The 25,969-nt window shown below is 38.5% G+C and overlaps 1 protein-coding gene and 1 non-coding gene across 2 annotated transcripts in view; one reads left to right on the top strand and one right to left on the bottom strand.

Moving 5' to 3' along the window:
- Positions 1-7,778: 7,778 nt before the first annotated feature.
- Positions 7,779-7,852, bottom strand: Trnar-ucu (transfer RNA arginine (anticodon UCU)). Its single transcript has one exon. It is a non-coding gene; the product is annotated as a tRNA-Arg (tRNA).
- Positions 7,853-15,398: 7,546 nt separating this feature from the next.
- The window catches only part of LOC105231406 (L-lactate dehydrogenase), a 176,681-nt gene continuing 166,110 nt past the window's right edge, over positions 15,399-25,969 (top strand). The window contains exon 1 of the mRNA XM_011212694.4: positions 15,399-15,977. Coding sequence (XP_011210996.2) covers positions 15,586-15,977 — 392 coding nt within the window. The 5' untranslated portion in view covers positions 15,399-15,585. The remainder of the gene's footprint in view (positions 15,978-25,969) is intronic.

The following is a 25,969-nucleotide window of genomic DNA, read 5'->3' as shown; positions in this document are numbered from 1 at the left end:
CTGTTAGACTCTTTCCTGTTGGAATATGTAAAGTCTATCGATTGATATTGAACCACTATAGCATATTGCTGCCATAAAAATGGCCTATTCGACTCAAGTCTTTGTAAGAAAACTTTTCTTTGAGAAGTATCTTGACGAAATTCGGCATATTATTCAGATCGATCCTCTTTAGTTTATAGCTGACGTATAAATTGTCCGATCCAAAACCATTCAAGGATCTTTCACTACCTCTTTTTGCTAATAAAAAGGCACATATGAAGGGTATTATGGCTTTGGTGCAGTCGAGATGATCCAAATAAGGTCTTTTTCCTAGGCTGTAGACTGGTCCAACCGCTTAAGAAGTTTTCGACGATCTGAAAATTTTAGTCCGAGAAAAATATTTCCATAGTTTACTTAACAACTAAATACTGTTGACCGTCTTCTTCAAAACTTTTAACTTCGATTTATGTTTTTTGATAATATGGTGCCTTTATTGAAGAGAGTACCCTGTATTCACTAAACGGAATTGGTGGAATGCACAATAGCATTATGAAAGTCCGCTTAGCTACGCACATACACATAAAACCTCTGACATATGCATGAACTTGCACTTGCGATTTGCTGTTTGTATGTGTGAGTGTGCTCCTGTGTCCCAATGTCAGAGCAATGCGATCCACACACAATAGTCATGCAGTGCTTGTTCGTGGCACAAAAACATGGCGACATTTCCGCTTGCCTTTTCAACAAAGTACACACAAACAGTGAGAACAAAGCGAAAGTGGCAAAGAAAAATAGGAATTAATCTACGGAAAAAATAACAGCAACGCACGAATGACTTTTAATTACATTTCAAAGCTTTATTTCGCTCTGGTTACGTTTTCTTGAACGGTCAAATGCATCATGCCACGAAAGAGTAAATAAAATGTAAAATGAAATTCATGACAAAAGCAGAAAACACTAAAAAAAGCGGAGAAAAAACAACAAAAACTGAATTCAATAAAAGTGAGCTAGCAAGAAAATGCCAAAGGACATACGTCGACTGTGCTTTGTATGTATATATGTGTGAGTGTGTGGGTGTGTGTGAGATTGTGCACAAATGCAGTGAATTGCAGGCGAACGACAGCCATTGAACGCAGCATTAAAATGCGGCGGAATTGCTGTGTTGGTGTGTGTGCGCATGTGTGCTGTGGTCTGGCTGTGTTGGTGAAAGAGGAAGGAAGGCAGGAAATGAAATGGCGCTGACATGCCACTTGCCAACACGCAACACAATGCCAACAATAATATGCACATTTTTATGTATGTATGCTGTATAAGTATATAAATACAAACGCAAACATTTATTGCTTTCACATTCGTATGCATGAAAATGTGGATAGGCCGAGCCACAAATTGACCTATCTGATTACGCGTTCATATTTGCAGCATATTAATGGCATGCAAGGATTGCCATTTGTTAAAATATGCGCCCGAATCAAAGGCAGAAATTTATTCCATAAACGAATTTTAATTTTATTTATGAATATGCAGTTGCAATTTCAATAAAGGAAATACCTTAATATTTTTCTTTGGTTATGTACTACTGTGGGCAAAAAGAGTAAGACTTTTTAACTTAAATTTCGTCGAAGTAATTTTTTTATAGGTTTGTGTACTACTGTGTCAAATCAAAATTATCATTAGTGTTTAGTATACGTTTGTCTTTCTAAAGTACATAAGTGCATTCGGCGATTTTTACGATCAAATTTCTAGTGTCGAAATGTTCAGAGTGTTAGAAACGGCCTTCGGGGATAGTTTTTTGTGACTAGCAATTGTTTTTTAATCGAAATATTCAAAGTGGCTTGAGGACGCGTTGACGACGAACCACGTCTAAGAGCCATTAGCATCAACTGATTATCAACACGTCACTAAAATAAAAGAATTGATGTTTGAGAACCGACGATTAACAGTCAGCCATTGAACTGGCACTTTTGGATTGTCGGAGGGATTAGTGAAAATCATTTTCATAATTTCGGCACAATAAAAGCGAAAGCACGATTGGTTCCAAAATCACTAAATTTTTTCGAAAACTGGCGTCGCGTTAACGTCTGTGAAGCAACTCTTTACGACTACCCAGTTGTCATGAAATGTATTATTACTGAAGATGAGTCTTGGATCTATTCTTACGACCCGTAAACAGACGATCAATCGGCCAAATATCGTGACAAGGTGAGTCAAAGCCGAAATAACACGTTAACTTGAATTTCGAACCGGTTCAGGACAACAAGCTTAGATACTGTTCAGAATAGAACGATTAGCAATAGAACCACTTAGGATTTGTTGATTTTAGAATGTATACTGCTACAGCGAACATACGGTTATGTCGCCATAACATTGATTTGGATTACCTAGCCATAGAAGAATAGAATAACCAAAACTATGTGCGCTTAAACTGAGAAACTATCGCAGTTTCATGGAAAAGAAATACAACAGTTAAACTTATAGATCATATCGTTCCGCACCAACTACTCCTTGTAAAGCCAAGAGGTATGATGAGAGTTCAATATATTCTATTTAACTAAAAACCAACTAGAAGGAGTTGTACGCGAAATAATATATTTCTGTATATTCTTAGTGCATTTAGTTGAACGAAATTATGTTGGATTAAAATTACCGTCCCAAGGACGGACTCAATGAAAAAAATTTGACTTTTCGTCAAGTTTGTCATGGTCTGAAAACTTAACTTGAAAAAAATTATATCTTTTTAGTTCACTAGCCAACTATCGACAGTTTCAACACGTATCACTATAAAAATAGAAAAAAATCTATGGATCTATAGAGCAGCCGATTTTTCAAGCCTCCCCATGTCAAATGGATCGATTTACTGGATTCATCTGCCAATGCAGAAACAGCACTTGAAGAAGTTATTTCAAAGTGTTCTTTGTTGAGAGAAGTGATTTTGAAAAGTACCTTGTCTCATAAACTGTTGAATTTGTTGTAAGAAAAGATCCAGCGGTTGCTCAATCATTGTTAATCCTACTTTGATCTAGATTCTAGAGCCGTTACGTGACCTCAGTATTCATTAAAATAAAATATCGAGGTTAAAAAGACTACCACCGAACTTTTTACATCATTACCGTTTATATATATTTTACTCCACCGATTCCTATCCAAAAAATATTATATCCGAGCGGAATATATAAGGATAAGTCTGGTTGTTTTATGATCTTGTGTGTAGTTCCAACAAACCTTTCCCTCGTAATGATTTTCAGCTGAGTTGAATTGGGCTTAACGTCGATTCCGAACCTAAAAATGCTTCGCTGATTAATACAAAATATTTGAAAGTAAAAAAATCCCCTTCTTAAAATTCTAGTGATCTTATCTCGTTAAGAAAATATTCAAATTCCTAATTTCATTTAATTATAAATATTAATCTACCATAAGGATTCAATATTTCACAACCCCATATTTCATTGTTGACTCATCAGGTTTTGATTGCAGTTTATTAAGAATATGAAGATAAATTTATTGTCATGAAAATTTTCGTGATTTATCTTGATTACTTTCTTCTAATCCAAATAAGTTTACAGCTTGCATTGTGTAACTATTTCCAAAAGAAGAAAGAATAATTAATAACTATCTATTTGACTCATCACATTTCAGTGGATTTCTTCATAACTTTTGCAATCGCTTTGTTCTTTCGAAGAAAAGAAGTCAATCACGACAAATAATTTTTCTTATAAAACCACATACATTGAGGTACACACTCTTACATTAACTCAAATACAAACATATGTATACATGTATCAACGAATATATACAAACATACTTACATATACATATATCTTTGCTCAACAATTATCGCACGCTTCATCACCTAACATGCCTTCATGCTTGCTCGCTACTAACCTGGCTATAATCGAGCTTATCAGCTGTGTGATCTACTAAACGTGTCACGCACAATACACTAATCCCGCACTGCTGGCACTCGAAGAATGTATGACAAAAGAAATGACTTGAAAACCAAACAACAACAACAACAAACAAAGGTAATTGCAACTGTAACTGAAAGGTTGACAATTGTAAGCGTCAAATGTCAAATTGTAATTAATTTTTGTCATCACAACAAACAAAGCGGGACAACAAGAGAAAGGTTTGAATGCCACAGATTGCGCACACTCACACCCACGCCATAGAGGTATAGGTACGTAATACGAGTACGAAATGAATTGGAAAAGCCAAGCATTTCGTGCGGTGTGTTGGTGTGCGGCGAATGCAGCAGAAATTGGATTAATTGAAATTCCACAAGCATTTGCGGGTGGCGGAAAACTAATCACGGCGCGCTTAGCATCGGATAAGACGCAACAGTTACAGCAAAAGAGTAGCCAACAAACATTGTTGGTATATACTAGACGTAAGGCGGCAGCGATGATGGTCTCTGTGGCTCGTTAAAAATCGATCACGCAACGACGGTTGATCGTCAAAGGCTGATATAATTTACGAGCTGCCTTTAAAACTGTCACAACTTGATGTGAGTTTCCACAACAACACATGAATATGTATGGCTGAGCTTCACGTATAAATATGCTTTCGTACATATATGCAATAGTAAGTGACCTGTAGGAAATATTTTTGTAAAGCATATACAACAAAAGCGCTGGAGAAGAGGAGCACGTATGGGTCGAAGCTGGGAGTGAAAGTTGAAGGGAGAGTTTTCTGTAAGGAGCTATCCGTCAATTTTAGCTTTAGGCTACCGAACTACTGTGGTGCAGCGTGTTTCAGAGAGGTATGCGGCAATAATGTGCATTTAAAACTAGGAGTGTTTGCCCTCACTGGAAATTGCATCAAGCTCTTCACCAATGGACTTGTTTGGCTGTCCGGTCCCAGCGGAATCGCTGGTAACTGCAAGGGCGTTGAGCTATGAAGAGAGTACAACGTTCCTTTTTGAAGAGGAACGAGTTGAATCTCTTTGCGTTCTAGATCTGGACCAATCGACTTCTCGTACGCTGAGCAGGTGGTGGACGGCGACCCGATCCTCTGTGACTGCAATATCCTTTTGGCCTAGAGAATAACTCTACTACTGCTGAACCACTTGCAATGTTCAACCTGCTAGGGATTCTGACTGGACATTGTCCAATAGGCATTAAAACTTAGGCTGTTTTAGGCTGTCCAAGTGAGATCCCTGTTAAGATCGAACTTTTTTGTGACTGGTAGTAAGGAATAATGATTTCCCTGTTGGAACATTTTCATAAGTTAGTTTCAGCATTTTTTTTCACGAATGTTAGAAGGAGATTCGATTTACTTTTCCTTAAACCCAAAATAGGCTGTAAACTATTGGCCTTCTTCGTACTGTAGACTAGTCAAACTGAACCGTAGTCTTTGTATTTAATTTTTTAAGCAAACATTAAGAATTTTATTTGATCATCAAACCTTGAAATATAACTCTTGAAATCAACATTTTTCAATGCAACCACTTTCCTACAGGGCATCCAAAGCGACGTCAGTTCTATATGTATATACTGCCATATAGAAAACTGATTTGTATCGCTTACGACAAATGCATGACCAAAATCGACGTTTCTTGATTAAAGAAAGACAATTTTATAATTTTTTGGGTTTATGAAAGAAGAACCGCAAGCACATACAACTCACATACAAACGTACATACACAGTACCTACAGTAGATACACTGCAATTTTATGCCTTTCCACTATTTGAATGTTTATGATGTTTCAAATTTTTATGCGCCAGAAAACAGAAAACATTAATTGTTGTTGATTTTTACCAGAGATTTATGTGTTACATGCGATAATTAAATGTCACTCAGGTTGTGGGGCTTGCTCGTATTTTTGAGGTCATAAATTCTTTAGCACGTTTTTTTCGAATAATATGTGCTGGAGCCACCACACTGATGGTTGCGATTACTTTTGAATTCATGAATTTATGAATTTCTGTTTGTTATTTGTTAGTGTTTTCCATCGTTAACAATAACTCAGTGATTGCATAACATCAGCATACTAATATTACATGAATACAAAATTTATTGAGTTTAGAAAAATATTTGTATTTTTGTGTGTAGTTGTGTATTTGCCTGGATTTGGTGAACATTATTCGGTTTTTGGTAGTTTTATAGCTTCTAGGCGCATTATTTATGACACTTGTGGCATAAAAATCGAAAAGTTTATTTTGTTTTTTAATTGCTTATGGATTCACTGAAAAAGTCTTTGTATTTCTATTACATTTTAATTGACGTTTCGAATGTGAATGTAAACAAGTGATCATGTTACAAGCGCAACGGCATTTACCCTTTAGTGAAAAGGCAAACTAGTGACATTAAAATTAGAACTAAAATTGTCAGACTCTAAGCGAACTAGGTTAGGTTAGTCTGTTAAGCCAATGAGCAACGCATAGAGCAGTTTTGGCCCTTAGCGATGGCAGATGAAGTGCCATGAAAAATGTCAGTCTTCAGATTCTACGCCCTCGGTAATGATACCTTTTATATTTCATCATACATCATGCTTGAAGCGTTGCCTTGCTAATGCGGGACAAAGGCACAAAAATTCTTTGTTTCCCTGATGCCTTGCTTTTGGCATTTCCTGCAGTATTCTCGATTTGTCAGCCCCATTTTGTAGATCTGTGCCGCCAACAGAATGTGACGAGTGAGTATTCTAATCATGTTACAAAAGTCCTTACTATCAAGAGTGTTCCGTAAACCGCTCTTGACAACTTCGTTCACTATCTCATTACCATCGACGCATTACAGACTACATACCAACGCAGCTTTCCCAATAGCAAAAACCTGAAATGCTCTACAGTAGTCTCACTTTTGAGCTGCCTTATGGTATGTCGATTCCCGGACAATGTGATTAATGTGTTGCACGCAGGTGCCAAGCCTTAACTTCAACCATCTATTTCTAAAGTTTCTGTATGTGAATCCTCTCGTCGCCAGTGATCGCCCCGCCGATTTTGCCGCGCAGTTTTCATTGAGGAGATCTATAAGTCGCTGGGTTAGTGCTAAAAGGGGCGCCAGTGGTGTGGTTTTTAGAGCACCCACGCAGCGCAGCGAACCGCTGAACCTTTTTCTTAGGCCTCCGGTAGTTGGATTTCCGTAAACTTGTCTGTCGGTCGTACTATAAGCGAACTAATCTGAAAATCTTCATGTAAATTTTTGGTAAGTTATTCCAGAAAGATAGAACAGTTTCGTCGGTAAACGCGAAGAATTGGAGCAAACTCCACAATCAAATGGTTCCTGGGATCCAATTAGGCAGTTGTGTATCTGTATTAAACTACATGGGCTGAAAAATCTTCGGCCTTTGGTGAGATCGGCAAACAAACAAAAAACATATTTTTTTATCTCTGGAATCATAGACTTCAACCATATTAAATTAAGCTTATTAGTTTAGTTTATGATCTCAGCAGGGCATTACTTCTTCCATTTTATGTTGTTGCCCATGAAAGTCGTTCATAGTGAACGAAAATACAACATTCGACCGACAAGGTTGTATGCAGCAATTTTTAGGTTTCCCCTGCATTATTTTCATTGATTACCTCGACCATGATAAAACATTCAACAAACAATAATACTGTGCATTATAAAATTAATTAAACGTCGATTTTAAAAATGGAACAAGATTTTAATCCAAGGATTTTTTATCCTATATACTCCTTTCAAACGATTTGATATTATCGGCATACCCATTTGACTTCAATTGACTACATAAATGCCTTAGTTTTGCGATCATGTTATCTAGTTACTCCCTAAGTCTCTTCATAAAATAATTACAGCGTGCAACTGGTCTTACTCTAAAATAAAAATAACACCAACGTGAGCCCTTGCGGGGATCGAACCCGCGACCTTTGGATTAGAAGTCCAATGTGCTATCCACTGCACCAAAGGGCCGATTTGAAATAATTAAAAGAATAAGTGAACACAAAATCTCAAACTTAGTTATTTTTACGAAAAAATGTGTTCGAAAACATTAAAAAATTGTGATAAATCGAGTAGAGAACGATTGTGGAAACATAGAACACAAAACTATATTGACACAACTGTTGTAGGCTTTAGAAACTGGATCACGATGCAAGAAACTGTTGTCTATGCAAGCATATTTGTTGTGTTTTCACTTTTTAAAGTAAATATCGTAACAGTTATCTTGTAACACCTGTCTTTGGTAAACTATAGTCGGAACTGTGTGTAGATTCAACTGTGGATCATTGGACTCTGAAAAAGAAACAAGATTGCTAATGTGCTGTCAAAAACCGTGTCATGATAGACTATTTTGTTGGAAGTAGCACAGTTTGTGTTCATTGACGTTACATCTTCAAAATGGACATATAGTAACGGCAATCAGAATCCGAGATAGCGAATAACAGTTCGCGAAGTTTAAAGAAAATCCTTTTAAGATAATGTACGAGTATATGCCATCATCAACACAAGAAATTAAATCGACTAAGTACTACTCAGCTCCGATCTGTTCTGCTCTCAAACATGTTGATCATTTCGGCCCCAATATCTTTCCATCTGTGTACCTCTACAGACTATACAATAGATTGATGGCACTAGACTAGTTCGGTTTTAGGATTGGTAGTATAAAGTGTGTAGGAACACATGCAGAAAGAAAATTTCTCCATATAAATACCGGTATGTTCACCACATTAGTGAACATCATTAAACATTAAAGAATAGTCTGAAAGCTTTACCGGGTTCTCGATGTGTACCACTCTTGGTGGAAGATTTCAATATTGTTAAACTGAGCAAGGAATTAGGAAGTTGAAACTTTTGCTTCTTACTTCATCATTAGACTAGATTACATACATAAGAGTGGAAGATGATAATATCAAGTACTAATCATACTTTAGAGTTCATCTATAACTCATCGGCGGTTAGTGGTTTGATTCTTTGATATTTGCTGGTAAATGAACAATAATAAACCAATTTGGAACGATCGAATAATATCAGTATCGGGCCTTCAGTTGTGTAGTTATCACGATATTTTTTCCAATATATAAGAAAGATCAAAATGGAAGCTCTACTAGACTTTGCAGACGTCGGATAATATCGAGGAACTCATATTTGTTATGCATGAAAGTTGACGAATCTACAAGGCATTCGACAAATCATCATACGTATTTGAAGTTTACTACTTCCACACAGAGACAGATTTAAGAATAGGCCTCGTAAATTTCCTAATATAAAATATTATGAACAGTATTGGGATTTATATTGAAAATAATAATAAATAAAAAACTACTTTTTTTAGCAGCGGAGAAATCTCAATATAAAATAAAGTTATGTTATACTATATGTTGTAGATGCATATCATATGTTGCAAGCATTTTTATTGGGGGTCAAAGTCAAACTAATCAAATGTGAAACGGTCATGTTATCCACATGCAAGATTTACCATTTTTTCTGTTGTTATTGTACTATATGACTAACTGTGTTCCAAGCACATGTATCGACAATCGCTGTGGAGCGCCGAGTCACCCACACGCCAAAGTCAAAGCAAATATTTCGACAATGCAATTTGCAACAATCGACTGCGATAGGCGATAGAACAAGAGTACGGAAAGCAGCGCAAAGGCAACGGCTAAAAACAAGGTAACACAACAATAGCGCTGCTGCTTCGGGGTGCAATAACAACAATTACCATAACTGAAAATTGCCAACAAACTGGAAATGTGGCGCGTTGTTGCGACAAAGCAAACACACCATAAAGAATATATTGCTTAGAATTCAATGTCAGCAAATTTCTATCGCCAACGAAATTTCAACAATGTCTGATGGGGCAAACAAGCCCCACACAAATGTACAAGTACATATCAATGTATGTATGTATGTAGGTGCATGGCGAGCGATAACTATGGATTAGCCATGCGCGGCGGTCAGTGCGCTTGCCACCGAAGGCTATATTGTGTATCGTGCGCTGTTGATCACTGCTTGCGAGCGAGGCAAGAGCCCAGCTGAACGCGCGCAGCCGCCATTGTAGTTGTGTGTATGTACATATGTGTGTGTGTGAGGTTGTGCTTTGTCGATAGATGCTCATGTGCTTATATTATTTGATTATATATGCTTACAGTTGTTATGTTGCAAGTTGAAAATTGGGCGAAAGAAATCGTTGCAACAATTGTTGCAGCTGCGCACATTGCATGCGTCTAACAATTGTCTATTGTTAAATTTAATGGCACCTTAGCATTGGTGTTGTTTTTGTTATTCGCTGCATATCGATAAATTGGCATTTGTTGGCACTGTCTTAGACCGACTTCACAGGCATATACATAAACATATTTACATATACATATGTATGTACGGGTATGTATTGAGTTGGGCGAATAAAGTTTATGGCGAGAAGGTGGGCGAAAAAATTACCAACTGATCATGTGATCAAATTGAATGCGCCAGCGCTTGAAGAGCTTTCTTTCCATTTAAATGATCATTGCGGCAGCGAGTGTGATCCGTGTGCGATTTCTCTGGATGTGTTGTCAATAAATCGGTAGTAGCTGTGGCCCCGCATGTTATTGTAGATATTTAAAAAATTGGTATTTTGGTATATATGTAGATCTCGTTATTTGGTCGATAGAGGACCACACTAATACTCCTTTCAGTAAGTGCTTACAACCCGCTTTTGCTCTGGATCTCTTCAAAGCAGTCAGCATTGCTGATAAAAAAACTCTCTATCAGAGCTTATTAGCCATTCAATCCTCCAACACATAGAACAAATAGAAATTATTTAGATTGACCCACGCGAATATATGCAGCTTAGTGTTCATATTCTGGTTTTCTCTTTCCCACAGTTATTTAGATTTAAAGAAAAATTTCTATGCGATCTGGCAGTTTTATGACACGGCTTTGCCTATATACACATATACTGGGTAGTCGAAAAAACCTTTTCTTATTTTATCAATAGATGTCATTGCAGTCGTATATCTACAGTGCTACTAATCACATTGTGTTGGAAAGGTGAAACAAAGCAAAGCCAGGATTGACGCCTCGAAAGGTTATGCTGAGTGTTTGGTGGGATTGGAAAGGAATCATCCACTAAGAGCTGCTCCAGCCTGGTTGAACGCTTGATACTACATTTTACTGTCAACAAGTGATGAGATTGAAGCAAGCAATCGAAAAAAACGGCCAGAACTGATCAAGAGAATGGCTTCGTCTTCCATGTGGACAACGCTAGACACACACATCTTTTATAACTTGGCAAAAACTGGGAGAGCTTGGCTGGGAAGTTTTGATGTCAATGCCGAACTCCTTTAATTGAGAAAAGTTGGCTTCAAAAGAAGCCTGAGAAAATTATTTATCGCAGTTTTTCGCCGAGAAACTAGAAAAATTTTACACTGATGAAGTGATCGTCTGACGTCTGATCTTATGGTTAGTTACTCAACATTCTCTATACCTAGTACTTCTACTTGGAAGATGTTAGCTGAATAGAAAGTAAAATGGCAAAATCCTTAGAGATTACCCATTTACTCCGCAGTCTAATTTAGACCAATCCCTCTGACAAATTGTAAGTAAAGTTAAGATGACAGAAATCAGTGTTAAGAGAAACAGTCATAGATATGGAAAATATGTATGATATTTTGGAGAGGTGGATTTTGCTGTCAGCGGTGAAGTATTCCCCTATGAAAAAAAACTACTTTGAACCTTAACAAGATGTTCCTGTAGCTCTTGAATCAGCGGTTGAGAAGGTTTTTATAAACCAGGTTCATAGCAAGAAACTATAAAGCAAACGTGGTAAGATTGATTTTTCAAGTTAAGACTAAATTAGTAAACATCGATCAACAAATTTTGAACGAATTTTGTTAAAAAGGAAAGTTTTTGGAACTACTAGAAACTCAAAGCCATCACTCTGCTCATCCTATTCCTAAAAGCATACATATGTAGGTGCTTGAGTATATTGCTTGATTATGAGCATACTGCTATTTCCTAAGACATTATTATTTTACTCTATTTATGTTTTAATTTAATGCTTGCCACATGTGCCCCGTAAAGTGGTGTTAATCTAATACTTTAATCATGCTCGAATGTTTACTGTTGACACAAATCGCTGGAGTGGAAATGCGAAAAGTGCAGTATTTACTTTTCACATTGTTGTTGTTGTCGTTTTTAGCGTTCGCCCACAAAACATAAGCAATTCACGCCACGATGCAGCAGATAAGCGCTGAGAAAGAACAGCAGCCGCAACAAGAGCTTTAAACAAACAACAGCAACAGACACACACACGTACTTGCAACAACAGCGGCAGACACATCACCATAGCAACAACAACAACATCAGCAATAATGTAAAATTTATTGCCAACTTGCGCAAGGACTCAACCCACAGCGGCGACGGGAGAAAAAATCACACAAAAACCAAACGTGCAACAAAACTAACGAGCCGAAAATGGAGAAATGCCGGAGAGGAGTTAGAAAATGCATGTTTTTCACACGACAAACACGGCAGCAGAACAAAAGCGCAAAAAGGGATAATCAGCAAGTTAACCAAAGCAACAACAGCAGACACACCAGCAACAAAAACAACAGAAATGCACATAAAAGTGTATTTGTGGCAACGATAAACTATGCTGAGAAGAGCAAAGTTGCTGCTTAATGCCATTTTTTGTTGTTGATGTTGCTGTTGTTGTTGTTGTCGTTTGCTGCAGTTGTAAATAATGTGCGCGCTCATATGAGTTGCTATATGCGCAGCCATGTGTTGGTGTGTGTTGCACAGTGCGACGTTGCAATTTGATGCACATGTAAAACGCTTCCTTAAATATTATCACTGCGCGTGTTGCAACCATTTTTGGTCTAACAAACCAGGCAACCAACCAACCAACCAGCCAACCGACCGACCAACTAACAAACCGCAAAACAAATGAACAAATGCGGTGATTCCAACTACGACAACAGCGGTGACGTCGACAACAGCGGTGTGGATGTGCCGCTGTGGCAAGTTGGCGATTTAGCACCAGTCGGCAACAGGAAGTGTTGCCATGATCACACCTTTCTTGCGGCGATTCCCATTTTTTTTCCCGCTCAGCGCATGCAAAGCATTACAAGTGCAACAACGGTATCTAACCACCTATGGCAAAGGCGAGCCAGCCAGCCAGCGTGCGAGCCATGAAAAAAGTGAAGCATCATCCCAAAACGCCGACAGCAATGGCAACAACATGTGGCAAGATATGCACATATGTACCTGTGCTAGCCAAGAACACACAATTAGAAAAGCGTGAAACTGTGGCGTGAAAATTGTGCAATGTTGCACGGAGTCTGTAAACCATGCGATGACACTACCTAAGTTGCAATGCCCGCATGAGCAGGGTGCACGAGTGTGCCCGCCGCCTGTGTGTTTGTGTGGACATTATGCAATTTTCGAGGTTCACGCGTGTGCATAATGAGTAAATTCTTTTCTTCCGGACGCGCTGAAAAATTGGCGAATGTGCGGGAAGAAAGTGGCTAGGATTAAGTAAAGTTTGGTCGAAAGTGAATATTATTTGCTCAAATGGGAATAGCAGAGTTGCAGGCACTAAGTGTTGAAGTTTAAGCTTAATTTCTTTAAGTTCTTCAGTATTTCAATTTTCATAATTTTTTCTTAATGGGTATCTCAGAACCAAAACGAAGTGGTTGATTACGACGCATAAATTCCTACATGCAGTCGAGTTATTGATCTTATCTAGTATAAGCAACAATTTTTTGTAGAACCCCTACCATGAGACTACAGTTCTACTGACTCGATTTATTGGGAAACACCGTGGACTATAGACGTATCAGTTCCTTAGAACAGAGTTACTATCGATTGATGATAAGCCGAATGACTGGGGATAAATTTAATTGGCTATTTGGAAAGATATTTTCATAGTGGGGTTTTCAGATCATCAAGGAATAGCTTTATTCAAGCATAGAGAAAAAGAAGTCGCCCTGTATTAGCTGTTCTGATTTAGTTAGATTTTGTAATCCGGATAATTCGACGTGCAACTGCGAACTAGTTCTCAAGGATTGTGTGTATGTTACTTCAAAAATCTAAAAAATATAAGAATATGTAACGTTAGCATGCAAGAAACAGCAGATGTTCTCAATATTACTTGGTGATGTTAGTGTGGTTATTGTTTCGGCAAAAAACCAAAACATTTCCTAATGGAGTTTTAAGAGCCAAGTTCACTGGGCAGTAAGTTGACAGCCTTTAAGTTAAGTTAGGTTATATAAATAGGCTGATTTTTTATGAGGTCACGAATAATCCCATTTGTACAGCTAGGGACGCCTGTCCGTTGTGCTGCCAAGAACTCCTTCATTGAAGCGGTCAATATAATTCCAGCCAATTTTCCGGACTCGTAAAAAGTATGGCAACCGAGATGCTTCAACCTTAGTTTGACATAACCTGAATAGTTTAGAAGATAGTGCCTATATGATTCCACCTCGCTTTCTTCCATTCAATTCTGAATATATTGATCCGGCAAGATAAATATGTATTATTACCGAATGAAAGCCTAAATAATCTGAATAATCATTCTGATACCTACCATTGCGGCGAAATGAGATAAAGATAAGGGAGTTCTGCATTGACCGAAACAAATGGTAGTCCGACGGTGTAAGGTCAGAGCTATATGGTGGATGCATCAAATCATCCCAGCCAAGCTCTTTCTGTTTTTGTCGAGTCGTCAAAGATGTGTATGGTCTATTGTTGTCCTGATGGAAGACGAAGCCCTTTCAGTTGATCAGTTCTAGCCGTTATTTTTTGATTGCTTGCTTCAATCACATCAGTTGTTTACAGTAAAATGTAAAATCAATCGTTCGACCTGGCTGGTGCAGCTCATTGTAAATGACTCCTTTCTAATCCCTCCAAACACTCAGCATAACCTTACGAGGCGTCAATCCTGGCTTTGCGATCATTTGCTTGGATAATGATATTTTTCGCACATTATTGCCGTAATGGATCCACTTCTCATCTCCTGTTACCATTCGCTTCAGAAATTGTTCGATTTTATTTCGATTCAGCAAAAAATCACAGATATTAATTCAGTCCATGAAATTTTTCACAGACAACTTATGTGGTACCCAAACATCGCGCTTATCTTTGTAGCCAGCCTTTTTTAAATGGTTCAGAACCGTTTGATGAAGAATGTTAAATTCCTTGGCGATGTCATGGCTGCTTATGTAAGGGCACTGGTCAATATTTTTCATAATTTCACCCGGAAGCGAGCGAACCATTGAAACGAAAAGACTTTTTCGGCTACCCAATATACGAGTATATTGATTGAGAGAGCTTCTCAAACTGATCCGTGGAAGAGAGACGGAATATGATTTATAATATAGCGTTGGAGACCATATACTGACTGCAAGAGATCGAAAAAAATTGTACTGCATCCTCAAGATGGTAAACACTCTTTCCCCGCATTCTCACTGCAACCACAAGAATTGTACTGAAGTAATCATTTCTATCAAAAACTTTTACGAAAGTAATTATTTGTCATAAATAAAACTGAAATGAAGCCAAATAATAAGTTGTCAATTAAAAAGCTTAAATTTTTTTAAAAAATTCGAAGGAGATAAACGGACAAATGTGCAAAAGTTTATTAATACAAATCGTGCAATCGAAATTAAGCGTTAAACTTTGTTAATAAAAATTCTAAGTGTTACTTATTTGGCAATAACGTTATGTTGTCTAAATTAAATTTAGTGAAATTCGCCGTACGCGGTATGTTTGCATTGCGTTGTGCCTCCAGCAGAGGCATTTGGTCGCCGTCTCCGCTAAATCCGCCGTGCGAATGCAGCATACTGTCGCAGCAACGCCAGTATTCCCAGCGAATGTTCTATCACAATCCAGAGGCGCACGCAACCGGTGCCAAGCGACAGCAATATCTGCTAGAGCAACAGAAGACCACGAAATATCAGCCATTAAAATGTGCGTCTGGCGCTGCGTTAAGCAAACGCACAGCCATACCGTCAATGATAACCCACCAGCGGCATCTCGGCCGAATGCAGATCCTATTGAACGGGCCACGACCATCCAGCGAGCTGGCATCCAGCAACAGCGTTGACATTTTAAGGTGATACATGCAAATAATTAATAGCATTATAAGATGCACTCACGAAATCGCGCGTGCAACATCTCGTGTCGATGTAATAATTCAGTATGACGATGACAACAGCAACGGCTACGGCCATAACGGGCTAGTGGCAACAGGCGGCAGCCGGCAGGCGACTTGGCACAATGTACAGCCGTCATTGCCGACACCAATGCGGCCAGCCCATCGCAATCGCACATTCACACCACACTGCAGCACACTTCCATTGTTGCCGCTTCGCTCTGGCTGTAATTTACGGCTGCAGCAAAAGTTGCAAGCGAAAATGTTGCGTTGCCGTCTGTTGCAATGTTGCATAATAAATGTTGCAATATGCAATGCGCACCATTACTGAGCAGCAATACACAACTCGCACCGGCTGTGAGTGCCACATGTGCTCATGTGTGTTTGTATGTATGTGTATGTGAGATAGCGTGGCCAGCGCGATGGCCAGTAGTCGTAGACACGGTTGTTATTGCCTTCACCTTTGCTGCTTCGCTGTCTTTTAGCTTATTATGTTGGTATTAACACATAAGTGTATATGTACGATATGTATGTTTGTGTATAAGGTTGTTGCAACATGATTGCATAATTGTTGCTCTTTCGCATGCTTGCCTTCATGAGGCAGGCCGCTAGGAATGTTGTTCGAAAATTGTGAAAATTATGGTGGAAGGCAGACTCTGATATATTTTTCGTTATATGTGAGGAAAAGGGACTTGACATTGCAGAGAATATAGGAAACTGTTCATATAGTATTGTGGGATCATTATAAAATAATTCTGACTAAATTGATTTTCTTTATTTTTTTCGCCCCTATTAGATTGACAGATGGACTTGAAAATAGTGGAAAGGACCAAGCTTGAGGCCATTTTCGAAGAGCTGTCACAATGTTCTCAAAACATATAGACCATCAAAATTCAATTACCAATTATCCATATCTGAGATAGTCTTTTTGACAATGTTTCGACTTAACAGTGTTATTAGATTTTAGTTTGTGAAAATTGTTAATACCGTTAATCGTCATTATTTGTAATAAAAAGACTTCAAATGGTTTTTCTTGAATATGTCACCTTGTTTCATTTAGATCCTAATTGTAATTGTTCTAAGTTCTCTGTATATCTTCCTGTTCACTGGCATAGACACCGCTTACTCGGCTATAGTCGAGTTCACAACAGCCCGAAAGTCGCGATTTGGCACCAAGTTACCGAGTGCAGACAGTTTCTTCTCCACCTGAGCTCTCCAACTGAGTGGAGGTCTTCCTCTGCTTCCACCGGCGGGTACTGAATCGAAAACATTCAAAGCTGGAGTGTTCTCTTTCATCCGGACAACATGACCAAACCTGCGCAGTCGCTGTCTCTTGATTTGCTGAACTAGCTTCTTTGTATATCAGGAGTAATATTATCCAACATACCGCGGGCCTGGTGGGTTAAAGGCTACTTCAATACGGCTGGTGAAGTTTAGGAGAAATATATATTTTTGTGGGATAATAGTTTTTTCATTACTGCTACACAAGAACCAACGTCTATTCTGTGTTTCAAACAAAAGTTTTCATAAAAAGAAACTATCTCAGCAAACAATCCAAGAGATAAGATATTCGAAATGGCTCTCTAATTAGGAAACGAGGGATTTTATTTGAATTATAGGGATGCATTTTTAGTTATACTGCTGGTGCTGGAGCCTTTTGTAACCCATAAGAAAGCAAGTTAAGAAAGTATATATGCCAAATCGAACCATTTTGGTCGACCACTTTTTGCCATTTTTCCGCTAGAGGGAATATTTCATCAGTGTAAAGCTTTTCTGGTTTCTCGGCGAAAAATTGCGTCAAGTAAATTCACAGGATTCTCTTGAAACCAACTGCACTCCATTACAGGAATGCTGACCGAAACAAATCGTAGTCCGATGGGGCAAGATCAGGCCTGCAGCCAAGCTCTTCCAGTTTTCATTAAAAATGTGTATGGTCTATCGTTGTCCTGATGGAAGACGAAGTCCTTTCAATTGAGAAAAAAAAAATTTTAAACCATATTATGAATATATTACAAAGAAAAAATAAGGAATTAATTATTTTCTCATATCTTCTTATTTTCTCATACTCTGTGTCTACCCTTTTGTATACCTTGTTTCAGAGAAGTTCCCTCCCTGTTCTCTGTGAGTACATAACTTGTGAGTACCGATATGATGAGTTACAACAACGGACCGAACTTAGGAACGCGAATAGGCTTTGACAGATTCAAAATAACGTACTGTAGATATTGACTCAAGGTGGTCTGATTGAAAATCGTCAAAGTATATTTTAAATTATTGAGATCCCTAGATGATATAGCAAAGAATAAAAAGCAACTCTGCATTATTCTAACTAAAAATTATAAATATTATATTCACAAGTCAAAACATTTGAATTTAAATATTTCAATGTTAGATCTTAGTTATTGACGGTTTATTCGACGCTTCTCCTGAAACACCCTTTATGCAACAATTTTTGCGTCTTCAACATATTTATTTATATTTTTATAATGCGACATTCACTACTTGCCAATTGTGTCTGCAACGCGAAGGCACGATACGAGACACTTGCCACATTGAAGACATGCCCAATTGACCGCTCTTCCGGCTGTGGCACTAAAACAAAACCCCCACACACACACAAAGTCTCGCACTTGTAGCAGCAGCCCAAGTGTCTTCGGTACATTCGTACACATTTCGGTAATTTCATTCAGAAATTCAACGTAGTTACATAATTCAGAAGGTGTTAATGCAAATTTCCAAATATGCTAATGAAGGTGTTGCCGACAACAACAACAACACGCATAACAACAAGTCAGCTTACTTGGCGAGCAACACCATTAGCGTCAGCATAACACGGCGAAAAGCCAAATGTGGATAAAACAACAACAACAAAACGAACAATAGCAGCAAGAGTGCATGCCATTATGTGAAATAGTAAAACAGGACGTTAGGCTTAACGCTAAGATGCTACCGTGGGTCCACTGCTTACTTGCCGCCATACACGCCTCAACTTTGTAGTCGAATTATAGCGAGCGGCATGACTTAATGCGATTTAAAAGCAACGCGCTGCGCGGCGGCATGTGCATGCGTGGGGGTGTGTGGCGCGGCCAAATGATGTACGCTTGTTTGTGCCGGCCGAACAGCGTTTTCGTGATTTAGTACAACAGCGTGAAGGCAATAACAACAGCAAATGTAATGCAAATTTGAAAGGAAAAAAATGGGAAATTGAAAAATTGAAATTTCTCAATGCAAATGCGGCTGTGTTGGTGCGTTTTGACCTCTCCTGACATTTTCGCCAATTATTTTTTACAAAGCGCACACATTCATGTGCACCCACACACATACATTTGAATTAATTTTCAATGGTATTTTGAATTTATATTGGAAATTAAACCCCTCTCCAACACGCCTTGCCGCTCTAATACTCTTTGGTTTGCTTGTCACCTGATTGATTGGCAAGCTTTGCTAAAAATCTAAAAATGAAACGAAACACCACCGGAGGCAGGTAAGTGCCAGCAATTTGTTTTTATTTCGTATACATGTGTATGTGTTTCCATAAATGTGTACGCATGTTGCCAAAATTTATGTTCGCTTTTATTTTTTTGCTCCCGCCTGTATTTTTCACTTTGGCATTTACGACATATGTCAGCGGCGCTGTGATTTATTAACTCTCGCCAAACTTAGGCAATGACATTATTCGGACATTGACGGCATACCGACTGACAGACCTTCCGACAAACGATTGCCAACACACACAGCCACACCTGCGGTTGCCCGCCAAAATTACTCGCGTCGAAATTTTGGCCGCACCGCTATTATAGAATCCGGAAAAAAGCACAAACCTCATTATATTAGCGGCATCAATGCAGCAGCATCAAGGCGACATAATGTGCAGCATGCACTATGCCATTGCGTCTTCGAGGCATTAATAAATTTTGTCATCAGAACGAGCAGCCATAAAGCAGCCACGACACAAAAAACGTTTCGGAAAACGAACGAAGTACGCATAATGAAATAACGTGGTAGGCAAACATATTAACAGGGCTACAGTGGTACGGAAGCGAAAATTTTTAGAGAATTGATGGAATGCTGGTATTTAAATATGAAAGTACCATATAATAGAGAAACTAAAAGAAATATCTGATTCGAAGCTGACAAATTTTAAAAATTTAATATAAAATTTTAAATTATTATGTACATTTTCCGTTATGTGTGGCTTTGAGATTGAAAAAAGTTGCTTAACTTTATAGTTCAATAGACCCTTCCTTTGAAAATGTTTACCATATATTATTTTTTCTGTCATCATATACTCGTACTTCTTGCTCTTTTACACATCTGATCAAATTTGACCCGGACTGACATATCATTTTCTAAAATTTTACTATAAATTTTGTGTCAAAATTGGTCCAGCAACCACTTAATTCATACCCTTGTTATAAGCATCGATGTCTTTAATTTTTTCGTTTTTTTTCTCATCTTTGAAGTGCTATTCTCAATTGATAGTTTCAAGATCATATTCATAAGTGCGTGATATATCGTGTGGGATCTTCAACTATTTTCAAGCATTTCTTTTGCGACCTCTACTTAACGTGGTTTTCCCAAAAAATTGACATGCTTCATAACCAAAATGTGTTGAGTCAATCAACAATCTTCATAAGAGATTTTAAGTTCTTCAGTAATCCGTCTAAAGTCAATGCAAAGATTTTTAAGCTCCGTAATCGACAGAGAAGGATGGACGACTGGAGGAACTTTTATTAATTCGGTTTGCGAGCGCTGTTTAAATGCACCAGGGGCCCTATTCTGTATCTCTATTCGTAAATGTATTTTATTCGAAATTCGGATTTACTTTATAATTATGCGAAAGTTGTACCACCCTGTGCCAGAATAAATGCGAGCAATTTTCGTTTTTGCTTTCTTCAACTCAAAAGCTAATGAACATTTTATTCGAAAATTGGCTTGAAAATCCGAAAATCGGGTTACAGAATATAAAAAATCCGAATTCGAATAAATTTTTTTTCGAATCGAGTTATAGAATAGGCCCCAGTCCGAGTCAAATTTGATCAGATGGTATATGTCACTGAATACTTAAATAGAATTCATTTCACATCGATATATGGCGTTGGTATAATGACAATTTTAATGAAGACTGAGTTACTTTTCTAACAGTTTTGTTTTTGAGAAATTAAAAAGCAAACTTATTTCATTTCCTTAAAAAAATTATTCACAATAGTTCACTAACTAAACCCACTGTGCGTGCTCCATTTTTTGCATGCTATAATTGCTACATATAAACATATATATGTATGCAACATAAATATATGTGCTGCACTGATTTCTTGCTTCTTTGCGAACGCTTTCTCTCGCTTTAATAGCTTTTAAGAACTAATGGATTTTCGAAAAAATATTGATATTTCAAGCCGTGCACTTTTTTCGAATTTTCTTCGTTTATTTTTGGTTGTTTTTGTTAATTATTTTATATTGCAAAAGTATGTATGTCTAATTAAATTTAATGCCACTACCTTTTATTCTCGTATTCCGTTCATTGCCGCCAGCACGACTGATAGTTTTCGCGTCGCGTCGCGCACGAACCGCGACATACGAATCGCATAAACATACATTTAAGTAGTTAATATTCATGAATTATTGACCAATTTGAGGTGGATGTCTGTGTGGCTCTTGGCGAAGTTTACTGCGAAATTTTTTCTTATTAATTATCGCATTTCATTCGCCAACTGCCGGAAATGTAATTGCATGTCGGGGGCAGTGTCAAACTGTCAAGCGTGGACAGCTGACATTTTTACAAAAGTGTCATCGCCATCTTTGGCATGTCGATACGTTTGCACGGGTTGGTTAACGGGCAGTATTTAATGTTTATTTCGATTTTGTTTTTAAATCGCTTTGCAGTACGTTTTTGGGGGAAATAAATTTAAATTTCAGCGATAAACATTTTAATAGGTGCAAAATCAAAATTATATAGAAAATAAAATGATTTATTTAACTTCGTAGAGTTTGACAACTATGCTGAGCATATCCGTCTGATAAAAGTTAGATTTGATCCGATCTAATAGATTTAATGTACTCGTCTTATTCTTTGCCACTTTATCCGTGGATCGTTCGGGCGTCGGAACACAAAACTTCACCAGTTGCCTTTGTCCTTTGCGAGATCACGCCAGTTGTACATCCCAAGTGCAGACAGGTCGCTATCCTCTTTGTGATTCTCGCCTCCATCGGCCACCCATGAGTCTCGAGTCGAAAAAGCTTTTCACCGGAACACCATCTTCTGCATTCGTTGGATTTTCCAGTTCCTGGCTCCATCTTCTTCGATATTTATCGTTCACGTGGACGGCTCCAAAGATCTTGCAGAGAACAGCCCTACGAATGCTCTTATTGCTTTCTCAAATTGTCTTAATAAGACCAAAACTTCTCACGCTCCCACATACCGAATATATTGACCACAGGGCTTATCGCTGACGTTTTACCGAAAAAAGCGTTCATTCTCTGAAATTATTGTTGAAATCTAGAGAATCCTTGTCAATATATACTTAATAACGGGTCAATACTTCCCCCAAGGCTCATATATTTAATACAAAGAGTTTCGTATTTTCGGCCGACTTTTTTTCAGACAAAAATGTGTCCTTTTAGAGTCTTGCTTATATATTTATAACATATTCCTTTTAAATGAGGTATGTCTTATGGGTTGACGCTGACTCCAATAAAGAACAAGTCTCAAATTTGAACCCTTTCAAAGCTAGTCTCACAAAATGTGCTTTTGTAAAGTAAGCTCCTATTCTCGCTGTGGCGTCAAAATTTTAACCTTAAAAGCACTCCACTTGACCGATAACATCGAAGCCACGCCTAACTCTGATATCACAAATAGAAAACTACATAGACTTGGAACAAAATCCGATCTCCTTTACTAAATACGCATTAAAAGCGCCGCGGTTTCGATGCTTAAACACAGACATACTCGTACAGCTCAATTCATCCATCAGCTTCACTAATTTACAAAAAACAAGTTCACCCGCCACCCAGCGAGTCTCGCCATGGACGCGACGAAATGATGCAATGTGACTAGTGAAGGCTATTAAGCGCCATGCTACAGTCACAGCTCCGCCTGGGCTTATGTGGCCACCTCTTTAAGCCGCTTTGCATCAGCTGTTGTATACGTGGCCCTTACCCCAGCGACTAGCGCAAATATCCACACGCTTGTTGCACGCTGCTGGAGTTAAGCAAATTTGGTAATTTGCTTCAACAACAGCGACGAAATCTGCCGGAGTAATACTGGTAGCAACTGCAGTTGCTGGCAAATAAGAAGCCCAAAAAATTTGCAAAAAACCAGCTCGAAGTGAGTGCAGCATCAAAACCCAGCAAAATAGCAACAACAACGAATAAAGCGGCTTGCAGGACAAAGCGGCGCGGTATGAGTGAGTGGCGAAGTGTGTGGCGGAGTGCGGCAGCAGGCGAACTAGCGATGTACTTTGCTAATTAGATGGCGTGAAATGTGGGTTAAAGCGCTTACGAAAGCAACAACAACAACAATTGGCAGCAACAATGCCAGCAGCATTAGCGGCAAATACTGGTGTAATAGCACGAACACTAGCAGCTATGATGTTCGTTGTAGTACAAAACAACAAAAAACTAACAGAACAACAACAATTGGCAGCAACAATAACACTGGCACGTAATGCACTTTGGCAAGTAATTAATTAAGACAAGAATGAAAACGTGCCAAAAACGCAAAACTTGCGACAAAAGCGCGAACACCAGTCACACACTAACAACGAAAACAACAGCGGCAACACCAGCCGCAATGCCAAGCTAACATTGTTGCTTACAAAGTTCCAACAACAACAGGCGACGTTCTAAAGCGCCAACCAGCCGACTGTTGGTGAGTGTGAAAGGTTAAAATCAAGGCGCTGTCGCATGCCACAAACTGCGCAAAGGTGGCTGTGGCAAGCAAGTCAACGCACACACTCAAACACACACACATGCGCTGTACGCCGTACGCTGTATGCATGTGTATGGTGTTAGCTGTCAACGATCGGTTTAATCTAGTTAATTACCGTTGTGACAGCAATAAACAACAACAACAACGAAAAATGTATTATCCCAACTTTAATAAGCGGCAAGTAGCTGTTGCATGCGGTAAGTGCGCGCCACTGCCACAACTGCCAGCAGCGCTAACTAACTGCGCCGCGCAGCACAGCACACAGCACACACTTGCGTTGCCACACTTCGCCTCAATAAATGCGATAAAATTGAATGAAAAGCGAAATTAATTACACTTCAAAAATGCAACGCTGCTAATTAAGTAGCTGCTACTACGCAGCACTTGCCACAATTTTGCAGGCAGCAGGCGCCAGGCTAATTGTGAGATGCCTAGTTGCCACAAATGCTGCAACAATGTAGTAGCAGCAGCGCGCTTGCAGCCAACACGTGCATATGTACGTGTCTATATGTGCCACAAATGCGCACGCTTCACCGCTGTTGTTATTGTTATTGAATAAAAACACATATGCGCGCGTGGACCACCCATGTTGCCACAGCCACCACGGCCAAACAAATTGGTACGAAAACAGTAACAGCTCACTCGCACATAATTCGAATGAGATTTTATTAATTTTTCTGTCTCCACGCTTTTTGTGGTCTCCATTGTTCTATTGCGCGCGTGTGATACTAAATTCGATTTGGTGGCATTTGTATGTGTACCTGCTGTGGCAACCACAACAAATGTTGCGTTTACCTCAAACTTTATTTTTCCGCTTTTTATTTTGGTTCTAACGTCAACAGCGCCACGCTTAAATCAAACAAAACAAGCCGCAACGACTTGTTGCCACATGCTTTTAATCGTTAGTGTACGTGTGGCATGCCCATTCATATGCTGTAGCGCCATGTTCCATATTGTGTGTGTATTCTTTATTAAATGTTACCGTTTGTGTGCGGCATTAATTTGTTGATGGACCCATCATTTGATTGGACCACCCAAAGCGTTGCGTTGCCTTAACAATCGCTGCAGCGGTGTTGCTTTCTCGATAATACCTTTCATATACACTCGCACATGCACATACATACCTACATATTTTTCAATAGATATATTTGTCGGTGTTTATAGGGCGTATCTGTCGTGGGTGTGTGCATTTCAGGTTATTTATAGCACAAAGAACTTGCGGGCAGTATCGATTTGTGCCGGCTTTTGAAGTATATTTGTAGGCGTTTAGCACGCTCTAAGTTATTATAAAGGGAGTTTTGTGCTGATAAACAATTTTTAATGCAATAAAACTGGCATATAGCGAATAAAATTTCTTTTACGACGTCGGTTCGTCTATACGCGGGCGATTACTTCAATAAAAATTTAAATAGCTCGAAGATATATATCTAGAAATATAAAAATAAACAACACTGGCTACTAGCCAACCCCACCACTCTTGTAACGGTAAATTATAATATGTATATGAAAGAAATAATCTTATTTGCAGTGTATATATGTGATAATTGTAATTCTAACAAAATATATTTAATTATCTGGAGTTAGCTTATCGATTACATTACATACAGTGTGCTCGAAAAAAATATTTCAACGCGTTTTTATTAAGATATCTCAGACATTGACCGATATATTCGGCATTATAACTTGATGCCTGGTTTGGTGTAAGAACTGGATGTACAAAAATTTTCCAAACAGGCTCTTGCAGCTTGTGATGGGTCTCTAATATGGTCTAGCTTTGTCTTGATGGAACACAACTCCTCTTCTATTGGTCAAAGCTGCCGCTTTTTAGCGATTGCTGCCTTTAGACGATCCAATTATTGACAGCACAAATAAAAATCAAAAATTGGCCTTAGGGAAGATAATTTTATAGCGACCTTACAAAAGACACAGCAAAACCTTCTTGATCGTCATACCGAGCTTAGTCATAGTTTGCGCCGGCTTAGTACTATTCGACCACTACAGTTTTCACACGACGTTGTTGTAAGTG

This window comes from Bactrocera dorsalis, chromosome 5 (assembly GCF_023373825.1).
Source record: "Bactrocera dorsalis isolate Fly_Bdor chromosome 5, ASM2337382v1, whole genome shotgun sequence".
Lineage (NCBI taxonomy): Eukaryota > Metazoa > Arthropoda > Insecta > Diptera > Tephritidae > Bactrocera > Bactrocera dorsalis.
The sequence above is the reverse complement of the archived record's forward strand: the minus strand, read 5'-3'. Positions and strand labels throughout refer to the sequence as shown.